The 21,738-nt window shown below is 38.9% G+C and overlaps 1 protein-coding gene across 3 annotated transcripts in view; it reads right to left on the bottom strand.

Moving 5' to 3' along the window:
- Positions 1-2,122: 2,122 nt before the first annotated feature.
- The window catches only part of CSRNP1 (cysteine and serine rich nuclear protein 1), a 37,671-nt gene continuing 18,055 nt past the window's right edge, over positions 2,123-21,738 (bottom strand). For 2 of the 3 annotated variants that reach the window (XM_087947703.1, XM_087947704.1), the window contains 4 exons: positions 20,326-20,406; positions 7,266-7,525; positions 6,012-6,308; positions 2,123-4,833 (listed from right to left, as the gene is read on the bottom strand). In XM_087947703.1, coding sequence (XP_087803829.1) covers positions 3,826-4,833; positions 6,012-6,308; positions 7,266-7,525; positions 20,326-20,338 — 1,578 coding nt within the window. In that variant the 5' untranslated portion in view covers positions 20,339-20,406 and the 3' untranslated portion in view covers positions 2,123-3,825. Of the gene's footprint in view, positions 4,834-6,011; positions 6,309-7,265; positions 7,526-20,325; positions 20,529-21,738 lie in introns of all 3 variants that reach the window. The other variant, XM_026678917.2, reaches the window with a different exon arrangement.

Below are 21,738 nucleotides of genomic sequence, written 5' to 3'. Positions count from 1 at the left end.
TCTTCATATTGCTTCAACAAAATGAGAGACAGCAGCTTGCTGTGATAATGCTTTTGTTTGTTTGTTTGGTTGGTTGGTTTTTATACAACAAATGAAAAGGAAAAATAAAATCTGTACCTTTAAGCAACATGAATCCAATGTATACACAGAAAAAATAATTCCAAAAAAACAAAGGCAGAGCATTTAAACCAAATTATTTCCATCAATACATTGGCTAATTACATAGGTCAATAAATACCCAGATTTAGCTTAGGTTTTTCTTTTTTTAAAGAACAAGGGGTCTGAACCAAAAAACCTTTCACATAATATGCAGAAAGAGGAAATATGCATTTATTTACAAATCAGTGCATACTGAGATGAGGATTGGTGCGAAAATGAAGTGAATAAATTAAAGCAGGTGGGTGGAAGAAACATAAAGGCTAAACAAGACTTCTCTGTCTGTTATCCCACCAACATTCATTGGAAAATGAAGCTGTTTTCTAGAAAAATATGCTGAGAAAATAGGAATGTTCTAAGAATGATTGCTTTAGTGCCAAAAAAGTATATATAAACAGTACCCAGAGGGGGGGGAAACTTATACAGTAAAATAATTAATTAATATAAATTGGTATTTTTTTTTAAAAAAAATCCCATCAATTAAATAAAAATAGGGAAAACTATAATATTCACAAAATAACTTTTTTAAAAAAAGAAAAGCTGCCCACAGCAGGATTATGTCACATTATTTCTGTAGACATTTTACTCTGCCACCATTTGTTAACTGTTTCTTTGCATAGACCAGATGGGGGCCAGCTGTCTTCACAAAAACTTCCTTCCCGGGAAGAAATTTGGGGCCCTTTGTAAATTATTGAAGGTCAAAGGGCAAGGTCAATCAGCTCAGACAATGAAAAGACCAAAATGTGTTTTTTTTTCCCCCCCTGCACACCACCAATTTTCCCAGACCATAAATGCACCCTCCTGGGCAACTTCTAACCCATAAAGCCAAGTCACCCATAAGACTCCCGGTGACCAGAAGGTGTGAAGTCATATCAAATTATCTCTTGTTCCCTTTTCCTGAATAGCAATCTTCTCACTTTACAGGATGGTAGTCTAGGGAAGAAAGCAATGCACAAATGTGCAAAACTTTTAGCCCTGGTATGCACCCTAGCCAAACCTGGAAAGAAGTCAATGCAGAGGATCTGTAGGATACGATCTCCCAAAGTCAAGATGGTGGCCGAGACAAGAGATGGAAGCTGCCTCTGGTTCTTTGTGGGCCCAACATTTCACGATGGTACCCCAACAGTGCAATTGAAGCTCTCTCTGGGTTTTATGGATGCCACCTTAAACTTCCGGGGCCATATCCGTATCTCTTAAAGTTTTCAAGTTTAAGAAACCCTGATCTAGATGGTTTTCCTCAGCATTTCAGCAACAAGTAATGCAATACTTCTCTCTCATTCTAAATCATGTAAATTGGCTCATTATAAAAAAAAACTATCTTGTTCTCCTGGCTTGGCCAAAGCAAAACAAAAACAAACAAACAAAAACCCAGTGTTTTCTCCACTTCCAACCAACTCTGAACATTAAACTTTGAACTATAGTGGCCATGATTGCTGACGAGGATTGTTTTTAATGTTTTTTTAAAGAAGATTAAAACTATCATCCGTCATCAAGTTGCAAGGGAACTCCTGAGCACTCAAAATATTGGTCTGTGGCTATCACAATCTGTCACCCCAACTCAAGCAACAAGAACTACAGCTTTTCTGGGAATTAGATGGATCTACCTTGTCCTTTCCCACAAGAGATATCCAATATTTCTAAAATAATAGCATAGTTTCTCTTCTCTATTCTCCTCCCAAGGCTGTAAAATGTTCTCTGATACTTCCTCACCACACCTCTCCAATCTAGGTGGGCAGCCATAACGACAAATAAAGTTGTTTTCTATCACATGGCCAAATCCTTAGATAATTAAATAAATAAAAACAATAATTTATAACACAATGTAAACTCTCTCTCTCTTTTTTTTGTTAAATAGTTCATAGGTTTTGTTCCTCTCTTAATAGTTTAGTTTGATAATTTGTCATATTTAACTACCAGTTTTATCAAGTACAAAACTTGTAGAAATCAAGGTTTTTTTTCCTCTCTTTCCTTAAATAGTAGCAAGACGCTGCTCTTCATAATACAATGTGTGAACTCAAGGCTGCTGATAGCAGTCACTTTCACCTGTATTGCAGCATTCAGAACAGAGCTTATCAGCTCCAACAACTTTAAATCGTGTAATTTCAGTTTCCAGAATTCTGCAGCCAGCCATGCTGGCTGAGAAATTCTGAAACTTGAAGTCCCCAAAGGTTGAGGAACACCCATTTAGAAGCCCCCCGCCGCCGCCATTCACACCTTTCAAGGCTCAAATGCTTTGCTAAGCAATGGCTATGATCCCAAAACAATTGCACAGCAGTTATATCCATCATAAATATTCCAAAATTCTTCCAAACTTCAGTAAAAGTGGCTCCCTTTACTGCATGCACCCTACTTTGTCCAACTATCTGAAGCAGGTAGCAAATAATATAAGTTTCCAAACTTAGATCCAAAATGTATAGATTGCATCTGCATTACAAAGCAAAACATCTTTGAAATGAATTCAATACGCTCCAGAAAACAAGGTTAGGATCTGCCAGAAGAAAGGTGGAAGGAAGGGAAAGAGACAAAAAGTTTGGAGACAATCTGTTAAACCTTCCCAGACCTTTCCCCCCTCACCTTCCCATGCCAGATTCTTAAATTTTTTTTTTCCTTAAGGAACCCAAGATTGTGGAATAGGATTTCAAATCCCCAGTATAGATATGTGAGGAAAGGAAAAGAGGGAGGAAGGAACTCTTTCCCTCTCTCCTTCATTCTTGTAAGGAGGGAGGAAGAGAGGGAAGGAAGGAGGGAGGGAGGGAGGGAAAGAAGGAAGGAGTTATGGAGGGAATTATGGAAGGAGAGAGGGAAAGAGGGAATTTGGGAGGGAGGGAGGGTGGAAGGAGAAGATGCAGCTTAAAGTGTCATCATCTTGGCGTTCAATCCAAAAGAGGCGAAGGGGAGACAAAGTAAGGGGATACCTAATGCAAAATAAATCCTCAAGGGCTGGTCTGCCAAATATCTCTTTCCCTTTCAGCACCTTAACTGACCACAGCCTAACCAAGAAGCCTTTGACAAATAAATAATATATATTATGCAAAACGAAAATGATTGTACATAATATATAAGCTATCACTATTTTAAATAAAGTCCCATGCTTTGTTGAAGCTTGTTTAAATGGGTGATCCTTTGTAATAAATAGGGGAGTAAAGAAATAATGTAAATAATATAATTATTTCCCCGGTTGTAAACGTTTTCCCATTTCATCAATAGCAAATCATTTGCACAATAAATATACTTCTGTAACTCATAGAGCAATTGCCGAAAAATTGTCCACAAACATTTCAGCATGTTTGCGGAAGGTGCTGGGCAATCCACAAACTTAAAGATATACAAGGAATATTCCTTACAAAGTCTCCCCATCTCCCCTTATACAAAATGCAAGAAAATTGAGTTTGGATTTGCAAAATTCGCCTTCCACCCCACCCCCATGAAATGCCATTAAGATCTCAAAAGGTTTTCCACAAATAGTAAAAAAAACAAAACAAAATAAAAATCTTTAGCACTTTTTTTTTTTCTCCACGAAGTGTCCAAAATAAAACAATATTGATTTATCTGCTTAGAAAGATCTTCTTTCCAGCATCTCACAGAAAAGGAATGTTTATTCACCATAGGAAACGAGAAACTGCCCGCTCTTTCCTTTCACACGCATTGGAAAAAAAAAAGTATAAAAATTTAAACCTTCATGGTCTCCGCTAGAGATGATTTAATGGCATCTTCGAGAAGCTGGTTGTCTGAAAAAGGTGCAGGGATTTCTGGGATGAATTCAGACAACCCAATCAAGGACTCCAGAAAGCAGCTGTTCTGATCTGCAGGTTGAAACAAAGTGGGGAGATTTGGCAAAACCGTACAGTTGTCCACATTCTCATACTCCCTCAAGGAGTTATACAGAGGTCCCAGATTGTAATCCGGAAAGGGGTGGAAAAAATCCAAAGGGTCGAAGGAAAAACTCAGGTCCATGTAGCTCCTGGAGTCCTGCTCTTCAAAGGAAGATGGGGAATAGCTGGCGCTTTCTTCGACTTGCCCAGCGGAGATGTCCTCAAGGACACCGCTTGGTCCCTGATTGGCATTCTCATCCAAACATTCACCGATATTTGTTAAACAGCCAAAACCGCTGCCGAAGCCTATCTCTTCAACAGGGTTGGTAGCACACTTGTTTTCCACATCCACGCTGAAGAAATCGGAAGGGTCGAAAGAACTCAGATTATCCTGGCAGTGGCCAACGCTATTGATGTCTTCTTTTCCATTCGAATCGTTGAAGTGGAGGATCCGAGCCAGGCCATTGTCATCGATGTCCGATTGTGACTTTGGGTTAGTTTCGAACAATTCTTCCAAATCCTCACTCTGGTTGGTTGATACAGATGAGTCGGTCATGTTGCTACTGCAGCTGTTCTCGCCGACGGTCTCCAAGGTGGTGCTGAACTTAAAGATGGACATCATCGAGACGGGTCTTTCTTCATAGGCGGCCTTGTCGACCGGATAGGCAAACGGGTGAAGATGGTCCCTGAAATGTAGCTCAGACTCAAGATGCTCATCACAGTTTCGCTGGTTCTCTTCCATTTGCAGCCTCATGAGGGTATGGAGGAAATGCGTCTGCACCCGAGATTGGTTGAACTCGGTTCTCCCCTCTGTATTCCCACAACCATCCCTAGTGCACCCACAAGGAAAGGAAGTGTAATCCATCTGTTGGAAGAGAGATCAAATGTTTAGAAGAAGAGACACCCAACATCGGTCGCACAATGTTTCCATTCCATTCTCCATTGTATCTCAGGACATAAAACATGTGGATATCTTCAGCTGCATTATTTGTTTTTAAACCCCTCCCCCCCAGGATGGTGTTGTACACTGCACAAACACATAGTTAGAGCCAATTGGTTAGAGAGCTGGCCACTGCATGAAGGAATCTCAGCTGTGATTGGTTGCTGTGAGAGTAAAGGGGGAGGTTCCTTGTTTCCCGCCTTTTTTTTTTTGCCCCGTGTGCTCTGTAATTTATCTCACAATGCTCCTGTTCATATTCCTTATTTACTGGAAAAATATATTTATTTATAATAAAACCACAGGTTCTGTTGAGGGCAGGCAACGGATGTTCATTTTTAACATGTGCCAGTTTTCTTACAATAAAAAAAAAAAGACAATGAAAGTTATTTTAATCTTATCAGAATAAAATAAAATAAGACTGCATACTTAAACGAAGAACAGGGGCAAGGGGGAAATGTTATTTTTCCTTGCCCCTTTGACAAACATGCCCTATTTAAAAAAAAACATTTTAATACAAATATAGTTTCCTAGATTGGGTCACTAGCTAGCCCCCCGCAAACTATTAAGCCTTTTGAGATTTTATTTATTTGTTTGATTTTTAGCTCACTATTATTGTTTAATGGAGGCGAACATATCTAATGCTCCTTCCTCCTTCTACAATCCCGGGAGGTGGGTTGAGAGGGAGTGAGTAGCTTAAAAGCCTCTGCCAGCTTCATGGCTAAGGCAGGACTAGAACTCACCATCTCCCGGTGATCGGCCCAAAGTCATCCAGCCCATTTTCCCTGCTTAATGCAGAACTACAACTCATCATCTCCTGGTTCCTAGGCCAGCACCATAACCACTACACCAAGCTGCTTTAACGCGCTTTAAAATATATTCTGATTTACTGTAATAGCCCGCAATGTTTTTTTTGGGGGGTTGGCTGGGGGGTGGAGAGCGATAGGCATCCTGTTGCACAGGATAGCTAGTTCTTAGCTTCTCTTAATGCAAGTAACATGTTCCTACACAACCTTGACTGGGAAAACTTGACAGGAGCAACAGACGATCTCGGCTGCTAACCTCCCTGTTGCCATTTTTGCGTTCTTTCGGGGAAGGCCACTCACCTGGCACTTAATTCCTGCCAAACTGCAGCTGCAGGTTTCGGGGTCACAAAACCCTTGGCAGTCACAGCCACACTTTTCCCGAGAAAGGCGAATCCTTTGCAACTGCCACTTCTCCTCTCTATCAATCTTCTTGACTCCCATGGACTTGAGCAAGGCGCATCTCTTCTTGTTGGTGTAAGATTGGAGGAAGAAGCTGCTGCTCAGATCCATGTGGCTGATGTCCTCATCGTCCACCAAGATATCCTCTGTGGTCAGCTGGCTGACTTCCTTCGACAGCTTCTTGCCATTCATAGTCAGCTGGATTGGGGAGGGGGAGACAGAAGAAGACCCTCAGTCCTGCAAGGGGCTACTTTGGGAGTTCAAAGACTTTCTAGTCAGAGATCCACCCCCTTCTCTGACACCAAGTTTCGGGTGGGATTTTATCCAGGCAAATCCAGTACACGGCAAATGCCTGGTGCTGTGCTGAAAAATTACCCCGTTTATTTTCCTGCCAGTACAGGTAGTCTTTGACTTATGACAATTGAGCCAAACAATTCTGCTGTTAAACGAGACAGAGGCTAAGTGAGTTTTGTCCTGTGTTACGACCTTTCTTGCCACCATTGTTAAGTGCAAGGGCCAGTCTTAAATCATTTCTCAAGGCCATTGTAACTTTGAGCAGTCTCTAAATGAATGATCTCCTCCCAGGGAGCCTTAACTAGACTGGGATGGGGGCAGAATAATGAAGATAACAGAGAACCATGTCTCTTCTGCCCATTCCAAAATTCAGCTTCAAGCAAAAATAAAAATAAACCCACCACCAAAAGAAATTCCAAAAAAATTCTCAAACATCCTGATAACATTGGAAAGAAAACACTGAGAAATGACAAAAGTAGGTTTCGGGGCCATATTCACTCTTGGCTACCTCAATAAAGGGGGCTGGTGGTTGTTCTGAGATTTAAGAAATAAATGAAAACTTTATAAACAATGTACAAAAGGGTTTTTTAAAGGTTTTTTTTTTTTTTTTTTAGGTAACTAACATGCAGCCCAGTGCAAAATTCTTTCCCCAGGAATCCAAAACTCCATGGCACATATTTTTCCAACTCTCCTCAAAAAGAGTTAGTGTTCCCACATTACTCCTGGTTGTATTGCTAAGTGGCTTTTACGTGCCTTTTGGGGCCAAGGGGACGGGGACCCCCAAGCAATCTGAGTTCCCTAAAACCTTCCTTGACATGAAGAACTGAATCTGGGACACTTTGCAAAGGAGAAAATTCTTACTTTCAATTTAATGGCTTTCAGTTTCTCTTCTTTCAGCTTGTCCTTCATCTTCTCACGCCGGACAATATTCTGCTGCTCGCAAAACTCCGACATAGTGAATTCCTGGGAGAAGCCATGCTTCTTGGCCATCCCCAGGGAGCAGCCCCCACAGCTAGGCACAGAGGTGAATCCTTGGCAACGCGGGAAGTAGAAGACGGTGACCCGGTCGAAATTGACGTTGTTCCGCCTCTGCCGCTTGTTTTTTTTCAGGATGGACGTGGCTGCAGGAAGAACAAGGGAAGGAAATGAGCGTTGACTGCCGTTATTCTTTTGACAAATGTCTTTTTTTCCCCCACCCTGTAACTTCCCTCTAAATTAATGTTTCCCGGTTTCAGCCACTTTAAGATGAATGGACTTCAACTCCCAGAATTCTCCGAGCAACAGGGAGGCACTTCTATTCCCAGAATTCCCCAGACAGTATTCTAGCTAGGGAATTCTGACAAGTTGAAACCTACAGAACTTAACACTGCTGAGATTGAAAAACATTGCTCTAAATGAAGGGTCTTCAAACTTGGCAAATTTAAGACTTGTGATCTTCAACTCCTGGAATTCCTGAGCTAACATGACTGGAGGAGGAATTCTGGGAGTTGAAGTCCACAAGTCTTAAAGCTGTCAAGTTTGAAGACCCGTGCTCTAAATCAATGAAGACAAGGAGCTTGCATTTTAATTCCTGCTAAAAGACAGCCATGATATTGGCCAAGTGTGATTGGACACACAAGGAATTTGTGTGTCCAATAGCAATAGCACTTAGATTTATATACCACTTCACAGTGCTTTACACCCCTCTCTAAGTGGTTTATAGAGGCAGCCTATGGCCCCCAACCATCTGGGTCCCCATTTCACCGATCTCGGAAGGATGGAAGGCCGAGTCAATCTTGAACCGCGCAGGATTGAGGGAATTGTACTCCTGGCATTCAAACCATTGTGCCATCACAGCCCTTGATATATGATATTATAGGTAGTCCTTGACTTATGACTAATCACTTTGCAACTGTTTGACTTTATGACAGAACAACCTCCCGCAAAACAGAAACATTGATGATCTGGATTCAAAATTCCACTGTCCACTTCCACCCCCATGGGAACATGATTGCATTTTGGTTACTTAGCAACCGGCCTGTATTTGCAGCCATTTGCAGCATCCGGTGGTCACATGACTGCAATTTATGTCATTTTTCCCCCCAGAAACCAGCATTTATGTCCTTTCCTAGCCAAAAAAAAAACCCCACCACCTGATAGAGGAGAATTGTTTGCTTAACAATTAGAGTGTTCACTTAAAGACACCGGTGTTCACTTTATAACCACTGCATTTGCTTAATGACTATGCAAACAAAGGTTACAGATCAAGCATGGTAATGTGACCTGCTTTATGACTGTCACAACTTAGGACTGAAGTTGTGCGCCCAATTATGGCCATAAATCAAGGACTACCTATAATAATAAAAAAAATTAACCAGCAATAACCATGATGTACCCCACTGACACAGGCAAAGACCTGGCTAAGCATCACCTGAAAACTCAATTGCTACAAAATATACTGCTAAACGGTTTCCCTTTACAGTATAAAGTTGTATTCTTTTGTGGAATGTAAAGGCCTACTTGCTGTGCATTCCACACTAAGAAAAACAGGAACGTAACCCCTTCCCACAAAAAGACCAACTTAAGAAAAAAAATGTGAAAAGCCAAGTTCTTAACCTGGTTAATTTAAAGAACTGGATTTTTAAAAAAATCTTGGGAAAAATTGTGGCCCGGAGAATGAAAGCAAAATGCGGGGAAATATGGCACTTTCCTCAAACCCATTTCCCCTTCAAAATAACAAATTATTTATTTATCATTTGTTTACTTAATAACCTACCTCTATTATTTTATAGACAATTCAAGGCGTTCTGGTTTTATAAATTAAATATTATAAATGAACAGGTAGTTACGACTGCAACTGAGCCCAACATTTCCATCACTAAGAAAGACAGCAGTTAAGTGAGTTTTGCCCCCTTTCTTGTCACAGTTGTTAAGTGAATCATTGCAGTTGTTAAGTAAGTAACATGGTTGTTAAGTGAATCTGGCTTCCCCATTGACTTTGCTTGCCAGAAGGCCACAAAAGGGGATCATATGACCACCACCCCCCAGGGACGCTGAAACCGTCATAAATATGAGCCAGTTGTCAAATGTCCAAATTTTGATCACGGGCCATGGGGAGGCTGCAATGGTTGTAAGTGTGAAAAACAGCCACAAATCACTTTTTTTTCAGTGCCATTATAATATTGGATGGTCACTAAATCTAAAGGCTGTAAATCTAAGACTATTTGTATTAAAAGCCTCTTTTTTTTTTTTACATAAGCCACTTCCACTTTATCTTCACAACCCCCTTGTGAGGTTGGGCTAAGCCGTGAGATATGCCCCATGCAAAATTCTGGTCTAAGGCTCAGTTTGATGTCTGATTAAAAGGCACCAAGTTGGGCAAAGCCAGCTTGAGCTCCCTCCTCCTCTGCCAGCCCAGCTTCAGCTGGCATCACCCGGGGTCATGTTTCCAGCTGCTCTCCTCCTCCTCCGACCCACCTGCCTTCCCTGGCACGGCCGTTCTTGCATGTGCCACCCGATACTTCGGCTGGCTTTTTATTCTGGCCAGGAGCCAGACCCGCTGTCCCTCTCTCTTCCTTCTGCACGTGCACTTTCAGAACTGAGCTCAGAGGCTATTTAGGTAGAGGTGAGTTTGCAAAAAAACAACAACCTCCCATTTCCCCACCCAACTCATAGTCTCCTGGTGGGCCTAGAACCATGTGGTGAAATATTCATAAGTGTTATTCAATGGCCCGAGTTGAGCTGCCTCTCTCTGCCATCAGCAAGGAATTTTGAAGGGTACGGACAGAAGCAAAAAAAAAAAAAGCAAAAACCTTCTGCTTTCTATTTTAAAAAAAGGGAAAGGCCACCCTCCCTATTTTCCTGCAAAAAGGCAGGAATGCAAGCTTGGAGAAGATTGGTAACCCTTGGCTTGCTCCCCAGAGTCTGCCCTCAAAAACAGCTGCCATACGCTTAATCTCTGTACAGGTGATCCCTACACAAAACTGGGCACTTGAGCTGTTTATCTTAAAGCGGCAGCCTGTGGAACAGGTTCTTTTGACGGTTTTTAGAAAAAGTTTTCATCTCATTTCTGGGATTTGGGCTTTCCTCCCTCCTTTCGGTAAAGTACGTTTGTTCTTTTTTTTTAAGGTCAAGAATCAAAGAGACGACAAGGCAAAGGAGGAAAAAAAAAACAAGGGAGAAGCTAAGCAGGCGACTACGCAGTGAGAATGAATTGGAAAGATGCAAAGAGTGGAAATATTTGCTCCCTGCTTCTTCTTCTTCCAGCTTTGTGACCAGGGGAGACACGATAGCAGTGCTCCAGTATCTGAGGGGCTGCCCCAAAGAAGAGGGAGTCAATCTCTTCTCCAAAGCACCTGAGGACAGGACAAGAAGCAATGGGTGGAAACTAATCAAGGGGAGAAGCAACCTAGGACTAAGGAGGAAATGAGAGCAATTAACCAGAGGAATGGCTTGCTTCCAAAAGTTGTGGGTGCTTCAAACACTGTTCAAATTTAATGTAAATGGCTGTAAATTGAACAACCCTCCCTCAATAGAGGGGGAGGGGCACAACGCCATCTATCTCTTGTTTACAATACTGTCTTTCCAGCAGTTTCAAAAAAGTTGCACACTTATTTGCACTATTCCGGTGATCCCGAGGGCACAGATAAACCTCCAACTAGCCTCAACTCTCAGAAACAATGCCAGCAACCAGATGACTGCAAGGAACATACATCCTCCCATTCTTCACCATTCAGTCAGAACTGAAGAAGCTTCTTGGATGAGAAGCAAAACGTCTTCAAGGAAAAACAAAGAAAGCCTCTTGAAAAAGCACCTTTGGAATGCTGGATGATTGAGACAATTCATTCGGACGCCTTTGTTACGGTTCCTCCTTCACACAAAACCTATGTGGTACTTTGACCATCAAAGTGGTGGGACAGAGCATTGCCCTCTTCCTAATAATTTATTATGAGCAAAAACTTTGTGGTTTGCAACTATAGCTCTGCAAAACCCCAAGGTGATTTAGCTTAAGCTGGCAATTTGCAGAGAATTCAATTAAAAAGAGATACATGGGGGTCAAACCAATCTGAGTGCATTCATAATACACATGGAGCTAGATTGACCTGGAATCCATTTACTTAAAATGGGCTGGAGTCTTCCAGATATTAAATAATGAGATCTGAGCTTCTGGAGAGGAAAAAAGGAAGAGCTACGAGGTGAATAGCAGCCAAAGAACCTGTGGTCAAGAATTAAAAATGCAGTCTCTATGGTGACCGTTCCTTGCAATCTCTGTCCCCTACAACAAGGGATGCTCTCAAAGTCAAATTGGTCAGTTGAGATCAGGTAGTCCTTGACTTACAACAATTCATTTAGTAGCCATCTGAAGTCACAGTGGCACTGAAAAAAAGTGATTTATGACCATTTTTCACTTATGACCCTTGTGGCATCCCCATCGTCACGAGATCAAAATTCAGACACTTGGCCACTGGTTCAAATTTACAACGGTTGCAGTATCTCAGGGTCATGGGATTCCCCTTAGGGGACCTTCTCACAAGTAAAGCCAGATTCACTTAACAAACTTTACTTACTAAACTGTTACCAACTTGACAACTGCAGTGATTCACTTAATAAAATGGGGGAAAAACTCATTTAACAAGCAACATAAATTTTTGGGCTCAGTTGTGGTCATAAGCCAAGGATTAATTGTTTTCCTTAATTGACCAAGAGAGCGAGTCCTTCCCATCCCTCCCTCCATCCTTTCCCTCCTCCTTCCTTCTTTTCCCTCCCTCCCTCCCTGCCTCCCTTTCTCTTTTCCTTCCTTCTTCCCTCCCTCCTTCCCAATCCTCTCCTATCTTCTCCCAAATCACATTTTTATCCTACTTTTCCCTCAATCAAGACAGAACACGTACCCCATCGCCAAGAGTGAAGATGCAAAAAAGAAAAAAGGAAGCTAATTATTTTTATTACCCTACTTGAGCGTTTGCCATCCCACCCCTTCCCTGAAGCTGTCTGGGGTTTCCTTTTGCACAAGAGTTCAAAAAAGAGAGCAGCGTTGTTGCTTCCGCCAGAGACCCTACCCCTTTCTGAAAAGCCAGCAGATTTGCCAGACAGTCTGCTAAGTCCCCAAGGTTCTGAACAAGATTTATGACAAGCCCTGCCCTTGGTTAGGAGCGTAGCAGATGGCATTCCTGAAAAGAAGTAGGTGCCATTTCTGTAGAAATATAGGGAGAGAGGCACACACTGATCGCTAATGAAAAAAGGATGCTGGAAATCTCAGCCAAGTCCTGTCAGAACAGATCAAAGTTTCGCAGGAGGCAGCTCGTTAAATAAAGGGTTGCATCACAACCAGAGTTCTCAGTCTTAAAAAGTCAGCTTTAAAAATGGCATATGTTTAAAGATGATTTGCTGCTACATAATGCTTCCCCTTAGGAGCTTTTTAAAAAATAATAATAATAATCAAAGGGGTGCAATTTCACCAGAAATGAAAACTTTTATTTTTGATTTTTTTAAAGTACATCTTCTGATTGAAATCATTTGCTCAAACAAATCCCAAGGTGAGCTCTGAAAGTACGTTAACTCAATCCATTCCTTGCAGTGCTGCTAAACCTTCTCCATCTTAATATTATTGCTCTTTCCCCGTCACTATTTGTGACAGCTGCTTTCAACTCTTAAACCCAACACAAATACAGGTAGTCCCCGAGTTACGACCACAAAGGAGCCTAACATTTCTGTGGTTAAGTGAGACAGATGTTAAATGGACCTTGCCCCATTTTATGATCTTGTCTTGCCACCACTGTTCAGTGAATCACTGCAGTCATTAAGTTAGTAACCCGGTTGTTAAGTGAATCTGGCTTCCCCATTGACTCTGCTCGTCATAAAGTTGCAGAAGGGAATCACGTGACTCTGTAACCATCCTAAGTATGAACCAGTTGCCAAGCATCAGAATATAAATCACGTGACCAAGGGGATGCTGGCAATGGTTGTAAGCGTGAAAAATATGCACAATGTGTGACAGGTGTCAAAAGGCCCCGTAGCCAGATAGACGGGCCCAAAGCTATTTGAACGTTTTGCAAAATTAGCATTCAAAATCTACTGAAGGAAGAAGGCGGAGCTTCGTTTCGGCGTTACAGCTGTAATCTCCGGGCTCCGAGATAACAGCTGATATTTTCGCCCCCGGTCGGTCCTAACGGACCTAAACCGTCCCGTAGAGACGGTGAACGTGTAGGGCACATTTCCTGGATCCCAGGGACACCGCAAAGTCCCTGGTTCGATCCGGAAGAAGTCCTATTGCTGGCGGCGGAGAGGCAGCCTCCATAGCTGCTGAAGTTGGGACAGCTCCGGTAAGGAAGAGCTGAGAGTGAAAGTATGTCGGCTGGGTGAGAAACTTTTTTTTTGCTAATTAGCTGAGTTTTGAAAGGACACTCTGAATATAAGAAGAAATCTGTGAGATTTTTCTTGACAAAACTGTATGAGCGGCGTTTTTTAAAGGGATGTCAAATTGAGGCTTGGATTTTTTTTTTCTATTTCTTACCTTTTTTTTGGAACTTCAGTGCGACTTTGTAGTTAACCGGACTGAATTTTCTCTTATATATATTTGCTCCTTTTTGATTTTTATTTTTTTTTTTTTTTTTAGGATAGAGGCTCCCTTTGGCTATTGTTTTTTTTTCTTTATATATATATACAGAAGCCAATACAGAAGCCTGATGATGGCAGATGAGATTCTGCTGAAACGTTGCTACAACTTTAAAAGAACTACAATGACGTGGGAAAATACCCGAACCAAGCCGAACACCATACATGTAAGTACCATGAAAACTTAAGAAAACATATATATATATATATATATATATATATATATATATATATATATATATATATATATATATATATATATATATAAAAAAAAACAATAGCCAAAGGGAGCCTCTATCCTAAAAAAAAAAAAAAAATTAAAAATCAATATATATATATATATATATATGCTAATACTTTTCTTTTTGCTCAATTTAAAAAATGTCTTTCTGGCTGGTGGGGGAGTGGATTAAGAAACTCTGTAACACTGCCAACTAGAGGTTTGAAAATATTTCATTTGAATTGGAGAAGAACTCTGAAAAGACTACTTCTCAAGGATATTTCAATTTGATAAGATAGAGGGAGAGCGTAGCAGACAGGTGCTCTCCTGGACCCTTATCAACATTTCAACACTTGAGGCTTGGCCTTGAAGCTTGTCGAGAAGGGAGTCATAATAAGAGCCTTGGACAAATAAATAGAGTGCAGTGTGTTTGCTTTTTTTAAAATCTTTTTTCAGTCGTGTACCCCTACTCACCAGCCTCTCTGTAAACTTTACTTTTAGTAATATTCTTATTTTTGCTTTTTATTTTAAAGGAAAGCCTCAGAATTTTTCTTTATTTTTCTTTTCTTCTCCCTTTTTTTTACTGGGATTCTTTCTGCTTTTTCATTTATATTTTTGGACCACTCTGCCTTTTCTTTTTTATTATTGAGACTTCCCAATTGGATTAAAGATTATTATTATTTTTGGTTTTTTTTCTTCTTTTTATTTTTCATTTTTTTACTTTGGACTACTTCATAATTGGATTAGGGTCTAGAAGAACCTGAAGATTTTTCTTCTTCTTTTCTCCTTTTTTTTGTTATTGGGCTTTTTATTATTGGATTTTTCCATTTTGGATTATAATTGGCTATTCTACCAGTTGGATTAAAAGCTAAAAAGAATTTGAAGGTCTTGAAGCATCAAAATGAGCAGAAAACCCATATCTTCTGGCGTTTCTACTTCTACCTCTGCCTCCCCACCAGCTGGACAACGCTTGATTCAGACAATGTTGAAGCAAGATAAAGAACAAGAAAAGTGACTTTACAGATGATTATGCAAGGAATCCAAGATCTCAAGACAAAATCAGGCGCCATTGAACAAAGAATAGAGAATATTGAACAAAGAACAGGGAAGACTGATGAAAAAATTGAAAATATTCAACAAATGATGGCGAAGTATGATGAGAGATTCAAAAATTGAGGAAGAAGGTGAACAAAGAGAGGAGAAGATTGGAAATATTGACAGTAGATTAACAGTGGTTGAACAAGATAAAAGTGGGATGTTGAGGTGGGAGATGAGAGGTCAGAATTCTATCTTAGATTTCAAAATATAGAAGAAGAAAAAGGACAAAACTTGGCTGCGATAATGATAGAAATTTTGGCGGATGCGTTGGAAATTACAGAGGAAAAGATGATGGATGGAATAGATGAGGTATACCGAGTTTTTCACAAGATATGCGATGAGAAATAAATTACCAAGGAAGTCCATATTAGATTTACCAAAAAATCCATCAAAACACAAATACTACAAGTTGTAAGAGAGAAGATATTGAAATACAAAGGCAAAGAGATTGTGGTTTTAAAACAAATACCCAGAAGAGTGAGAGAGATGAGAAGAGAATATCGATTCCTGACCAAAATGTTATTGAATAAGGAAGTGAATTATAGATGGCTGATTCCAGAAGGATTAATGTTTACATGGCAAGAACAGAGACATAGAATTGATTCAATTGAGAAAGCAAAACTTTTCCATCAGAATTTTTGGAAGGAGAGAAGCAGAGGCAGAGAGAAAGAGGGAACAAGAGGAACAACTGGAGATTGAAGAAGAGGAAGGTGCAGTAGGTGGACAGGTGGATAGTAAAGAACAGCGTGAAGTGAGATCCACGAGAGCTGTTAGACCTAAATATAAAGCATAATCATGGAAGAAAAAAAATTGATTACAATGAATATAAATGGACTCAATTCAGCTGTTAAAAGAAGGAAAACTTTTCATAAATTAGAGAAATTAAAATTTGATATAATTTGTTTACAAGAAGTACATATCAAAAAACAACATGAACAATTGTTAGTACAACCAAAATTAGGGAAAATATTTACTTCTTTGACTCAATGTAAGAAAAGAGGAGTGGTTCTATACATCAAAGAGGTCATCCCAGCAAAATTGATTTATACGGATGAAGACGGAAGAGTATTAATGGTGGAAATAATGGACAATAATATAAAAATACTTTTGATTGCAATTTATGCTCCGAATGATAAACAAGAATTTTATAAAAATTACACATGAAAATAACTGGACTGGACTATGTTAATATAATTATGATGGGAGATTTTAATGGAATTGTGGACAATAAACTGGATTATATAGCAACAACAACAAAGCAAAATAGAAAGACTCTCCCTAAATCTTTTTTTAAAATGACAGATGAATTAATCTTAAAAGATATTTGGAGAGAAAGAAATGTTAAAGCTAAACAATATACTTTTTATTCAAATAGACATTTATCATGGTCCAGATTGGATATGATTTGGATCTCATCAGAATTAATATCTAATATTCAAGAAACAAATATTGAAACAAGTACTTGGGCAGATCATAGCCCAATGACAATTAAATGGAAGGGACAAAAAAAAAGATCGAGATGGACATTAAACAATACTATTTTAAAGAAAAAGATTTTACACAATGGATGGAGAAAGAATTGGTTTTTTTCTTTAGGGAAAATAAAAAGAAGATACTTCATCGCAGAATGTTTGGGATACAATGAAGGCATATGTTAGAGGTTTGATAATAGATTATATAAGAAGAAAGAACATTAGGAAAAGGCAAGCCACTAAGATCTTGGAAGATGAGTATAAAAGACTTGAAAAAGAATTACAGAAAATGCCACAGAAAAAGGAAATTAAATTGAAGTTGGATATAACTAAACATAAAATGGAACTAATAGAGAAAGAAGAATTGGTGCGCAGAAAATTAGAAATGCTAAACAGAATTATTTTGAAGATGCAAACAAACCAGGTAGATGGCTAGCATATAAATTGAGAAAAGAGAAAGAATCAAGAAAAATATCGAAGTTAATAGATGATCAAGGCCAAGTTTGTTATGGTAACAAGGAGAAAAAGGAAATTGTTCGAGATTTTTATGGGCAACTATATAAACAAGAGAATATTGATGAAGAAAAAGTTAAACAGTATTTACAGAATGCTAACCTACCGAAGATGCCTAAAGAGATTGAAGGAATGCTAGAAAGCAACATAACAATGATGGAATTAACTGAAGCACTTAAGAAACAAAATAATGGGAAAGCACCGGGTCCAGATGGGCTTCCGGCAGAATTCTATAAAACATTTCAAGAATCACTGAGCATTCCATTGCTTGAAGTTATGAATGAAGCTATGTCAAAGAAGATGATACCTAAAACATGGTCAGAGGCTTATATTACACTTATTCCAAAAGAAGAGGCTGATCCACTGCAAATTAAGAACTATAGACCTATTTCTCTATTAAATGCAGACTATAAAATTTTTGCTTCAATTTTAGCAGAAAGACTTAAAAAATACTTAAACAATTTCATCCACCCAGATCAAAATGGATTTCTGCCAAAGAGACAAATTAGAGATAATATGAGAGTAATTTTGGATACTTTGGAATATTATGAGGCACATCCTGAAAAGCAAATGGCTTTGATATTTCTAGATGCTCAAAAGGCATTTGACAACGTGAACTGGAGATTTATGTTATTACTATTGGAACAGATGGATTTTGCCAGAAAATTTGTTCAAGCAATAGAAGCCATATACAATAAACAGACAGCAAAGGTAATGATGGAGGGAGAACTTACAGATTTTATTAATATAAGAAAAGGCACAAGACAAGGATGTCCCCTATCTCCTTTGCTATTTGTATTGACTTTGGAAGTGTTGAATAGAAATATTAGAGATGATAAAAACATAAAAGGAATGAAAATTAAAAAGGAAGAATTTAAATTGCAAGCTTTTGCTGACGACTTAGTCTTTATTTTGGAAGATCCGTTAGAAACAGCTCCAAAGTTATTGGAAAAGATAGAGATATATGGTGAGGTGGCTGGTTTGAAAATAAATAAAGACAAAACAAAGATTTTGACAAAGAACATGCTACTGAGACAAAGAGAAGAACTGGCAGACCTGTTGAAAATCCAAGTTACGAATAAGGTTAAGTATCTGGGGATACATTTGACAGCAAGATGTAGCACATTAAAAGAGAATAATTATATTAAACTTAAACAACAGATAGCTATAGACTTGAAGAAATGGGAAAATTTGCAATTGTCATTAATAGGGAGAATTTCAACAATTAAGGTGAATATTTTACCCAGAATCCTATTTCTTTTTCAAACAATACCAATTAGGCTCGGAAAAGACTATTTTGATGATTTAAATAAAATTATGTTGAAGTATATATGGCAAGGTAAGAAAGCGAGAATAAAGCTAAAGCTTTTGCAAGATGCTAGAATTAGAGGAGGTTTTGGCCTGCCCAACTGGAATTGTACTATCAAGCTACAAGTTTGATGTGGGTTAAGGAATGGATAACATTAAGAAAGACTAGATTGTTGACATTAGAAGGTCATGACTTGCTGTTGGGTTGGCATGCTTTTTTATGGTATAAGGAACTAAAACACAGGGTTATTTTAGAAGACATTATATACGGGAGTCTTTGTGGTTAAACTGGGAGAAGATAAAAAGACAATGTTATTTGAAAATTCCAGTTTGGTTATCGACTATTGAAGCATTTTCCTATCCTATAATTTATAAGAAGGAACAAACAGTTAGATATGGGGAACTATTGGATGAAAAGGGTGAACTTAAATCGATACAAAATTTAGAGGAACAAGGTATAAAGATGAATTGGTTTTCATATGCGCAAATACATTCAAGGTATGATGAAGATTTTAAAACAGAGGATTCTATGATAAACAGACTGATCTAGATAAGATCTTGATGGGTACTGATGAGAAGGTGATTAAAAAATTATATGGTTATTTACTGGGAATTAAATTAGAAGAAGAACAAGTTAAAGAAACTATGATTGTTTGGGGAAGAATTTTGGATATGGGATTGATTTAGAGAAATGGCAAAAATTGTGGTCTCAAAATTATAAAATGACAATGTCAACAGCATATAAGGAAAATTTGTATAAGATGCTTTACAGGTGGCATTTCCCCCGACTAGAATAGCAAGAATGTTCAAGAACAAATCTGAAAAATGCTGGAAATGTCATCAGATACCTGGCTCATATTACCATATGTGGTGGACTTGTGAGGACGCTAAAAAATATTGGACTAAAATTCGCATGTGGTTGGAAAAAATGACAAAGAAGCGTATAGATTTGAAACCGGAGTTCTTTTTATTGGGAATCTTACCAGATACATATAGTAAAGATTTGAAATATCTGGTTGTAAATGTGTTAACAGCGGCTAGGATTGTATTTGCTAAAAACTGGAAGAATGAGAAAATACCATCACAGGAAGAAATTATTAAGAAAATATTGGAATGTGCTGAGATGAGTAGATTGACATTTGAAATTAGAGAGCAAGAGGATAAACAATTTTATGAAATTTGGGATCTTTTTATCAATGGCTAGATGATAAAATACGATAATAGAATATTTAGAAAGTTAGATAGCAAGGAATACCTTTATTTTTTCTTTTGCCTATGTTATTTGACATTATATCTATAAAGTGTTTTTAGGATAGATTTGGTATGATTATATGATTTGTTATAGAATAAACTGTTTAAAGTATTGTTATCTCATAAAGCATGAATGATTAAAAGTATAGTCAAATGATTTATTAATAGCGATATTAGGATATATAAGTTTGGATTGACAATATGAGTTGTTATGTAATATAACTGTAATTGAGACTACGAAATGAATGCACAAAACTGATGAACCAACTGACACACTGTACGTACATAAGAGAGTTGATGTTTTAATGTTTTGTTTGTCTTGTTTGTTTATAGAAAATCAATAAAATTGTTTCCAAAAAAAAAAAAAATCTACTGAAGGAAGATTGTCTGGCTTCAAAACTGAAGATTGGAGGGGTTTTGTTTGAGCCTGGTTCGTTCTCACAAGTACATTAAGAAACTCAGTACTTACGGGTGAAATCCATGTTTAAGGCCACAGAGGGCTGGAGGCCGCCTTGAGAGTTTTCTTCGTCAGATTTCCAACTTGACAAAGCTGAGGAAGATGAGAAAGTAGAAGATGAAGATGAAGTGGAGATGTATGAAACATCATCTTCCAATTCATCATGTTTTCGTTTTAGCATTCCTGTCATGATGAGGAAGAGATTTTTCTTCTATCTGAGTGAAAAGAACAAAAAAGAGAAAGACATGAGTAAGGAGTCCAAACCATTTCCAAAGGTATGTTCCAATGAAAGGTCACCAGACGGAAAGTTTTCAAGAAGTTCTCACCAACAAGCTAAGTCTGGAAGACAAGGCTTCCTCAACCCAGCCAGCCCTCAACTCTTCAAATGAGCTTAAACTACATCTCCCATCTTCCCCACCTACCATTGTTTTCCTTCAAGGCATCTGTAATTCCTTCACACAGAACCCTGATGCCCAAGCTCAACCAATCTCATTAGGACAATTTTCAGGGTCAAGATCACCCAGTATACCCAAGAAACCTAGATGATACCCACTGGTTCTTCTTCAGGGGTTTCTTGGCATCCAGGTTGGCCTGGGAAGGGGCTGCCCATAGAAAGGAGTGCTTGAAAACCCCTTGGTTAGAGAGGTGAAACCATATTGGACTGAAGGTCACTCTTGAAGAAAGGTTCTGCATGCCCCAGTCCAGGATGTTGATAGCTCCAAGCATAGACACCCCCTTCCAAATGAAACTTTACTTTCTCTAGCTTCGTCTAAGACAGTGGTGGGCAATGATGGCCCTTTTATGACTTGTGGACTTCAACTCCCAGAATTCCTCAGCCAGCTATAGGGAATTCTGGGAGTTGAAGTCCACACAATTTCAAGCTTTCATGGAGGAAATTTCAAGCTTTCATTCACTAAACAAAAAACATCCATCCTATCAGGGCTTCAACATCATTTTTGTGACCATTTCTGTAGCATGTGAACCTCTAAAATGGCACATGGCCGACCTACTACTACGCCTATGCAAGAAGAATATCCATTTCACAGATGAACAAACCAAAGCTGAGAAAAAGGGAGAAACTGTGAAAATGGACCGACTACATTTAGGCAAGTTACATTTGAAAACTGCATTACAAGCAGGTAAGGCTGTCTGCTTCTCAGGGTCCTCAAACACACCTGTTCAGGTAATATTCTGCCAACCTAGAAGTCACAACACAGATAGTCCTCGACAATTGAGCCCAACATTTTGTTGCTAAGTGACACAGTTGTTAAAGTTTTGCCCCATTTTACAACCTTTCCTGCCCTAGTTCTTAAGTGAATCACTGCAGTTGTTAAATTAGTCACATGGTTGTTAAATGAATCTGGCTTCCCCCGTTGACTTTACCTGTCAAAAAAGTCACAAAACTTGCATCGCCTGATTCCAGGA

Source organism: Notechis scutatus, chromosome Z (genome assembly GCF_049901735.1).
Source record: "Notechis scutatus isolate UNSWTSFEM ecotype Mainland chromosome Z, rNotScu1.2, whole genome shotgun sequence".
Lineage (NCBI taxonomy): Eukaryota > Metazoa > Chordata > Lepidosauria > Squamata > Elapidae > Notechis > Notechis scutatus.
Note: the sequence above shows the minus strand (reverse complement) of the source record. Positions and strands in the feature narration are given on the sequence as shown.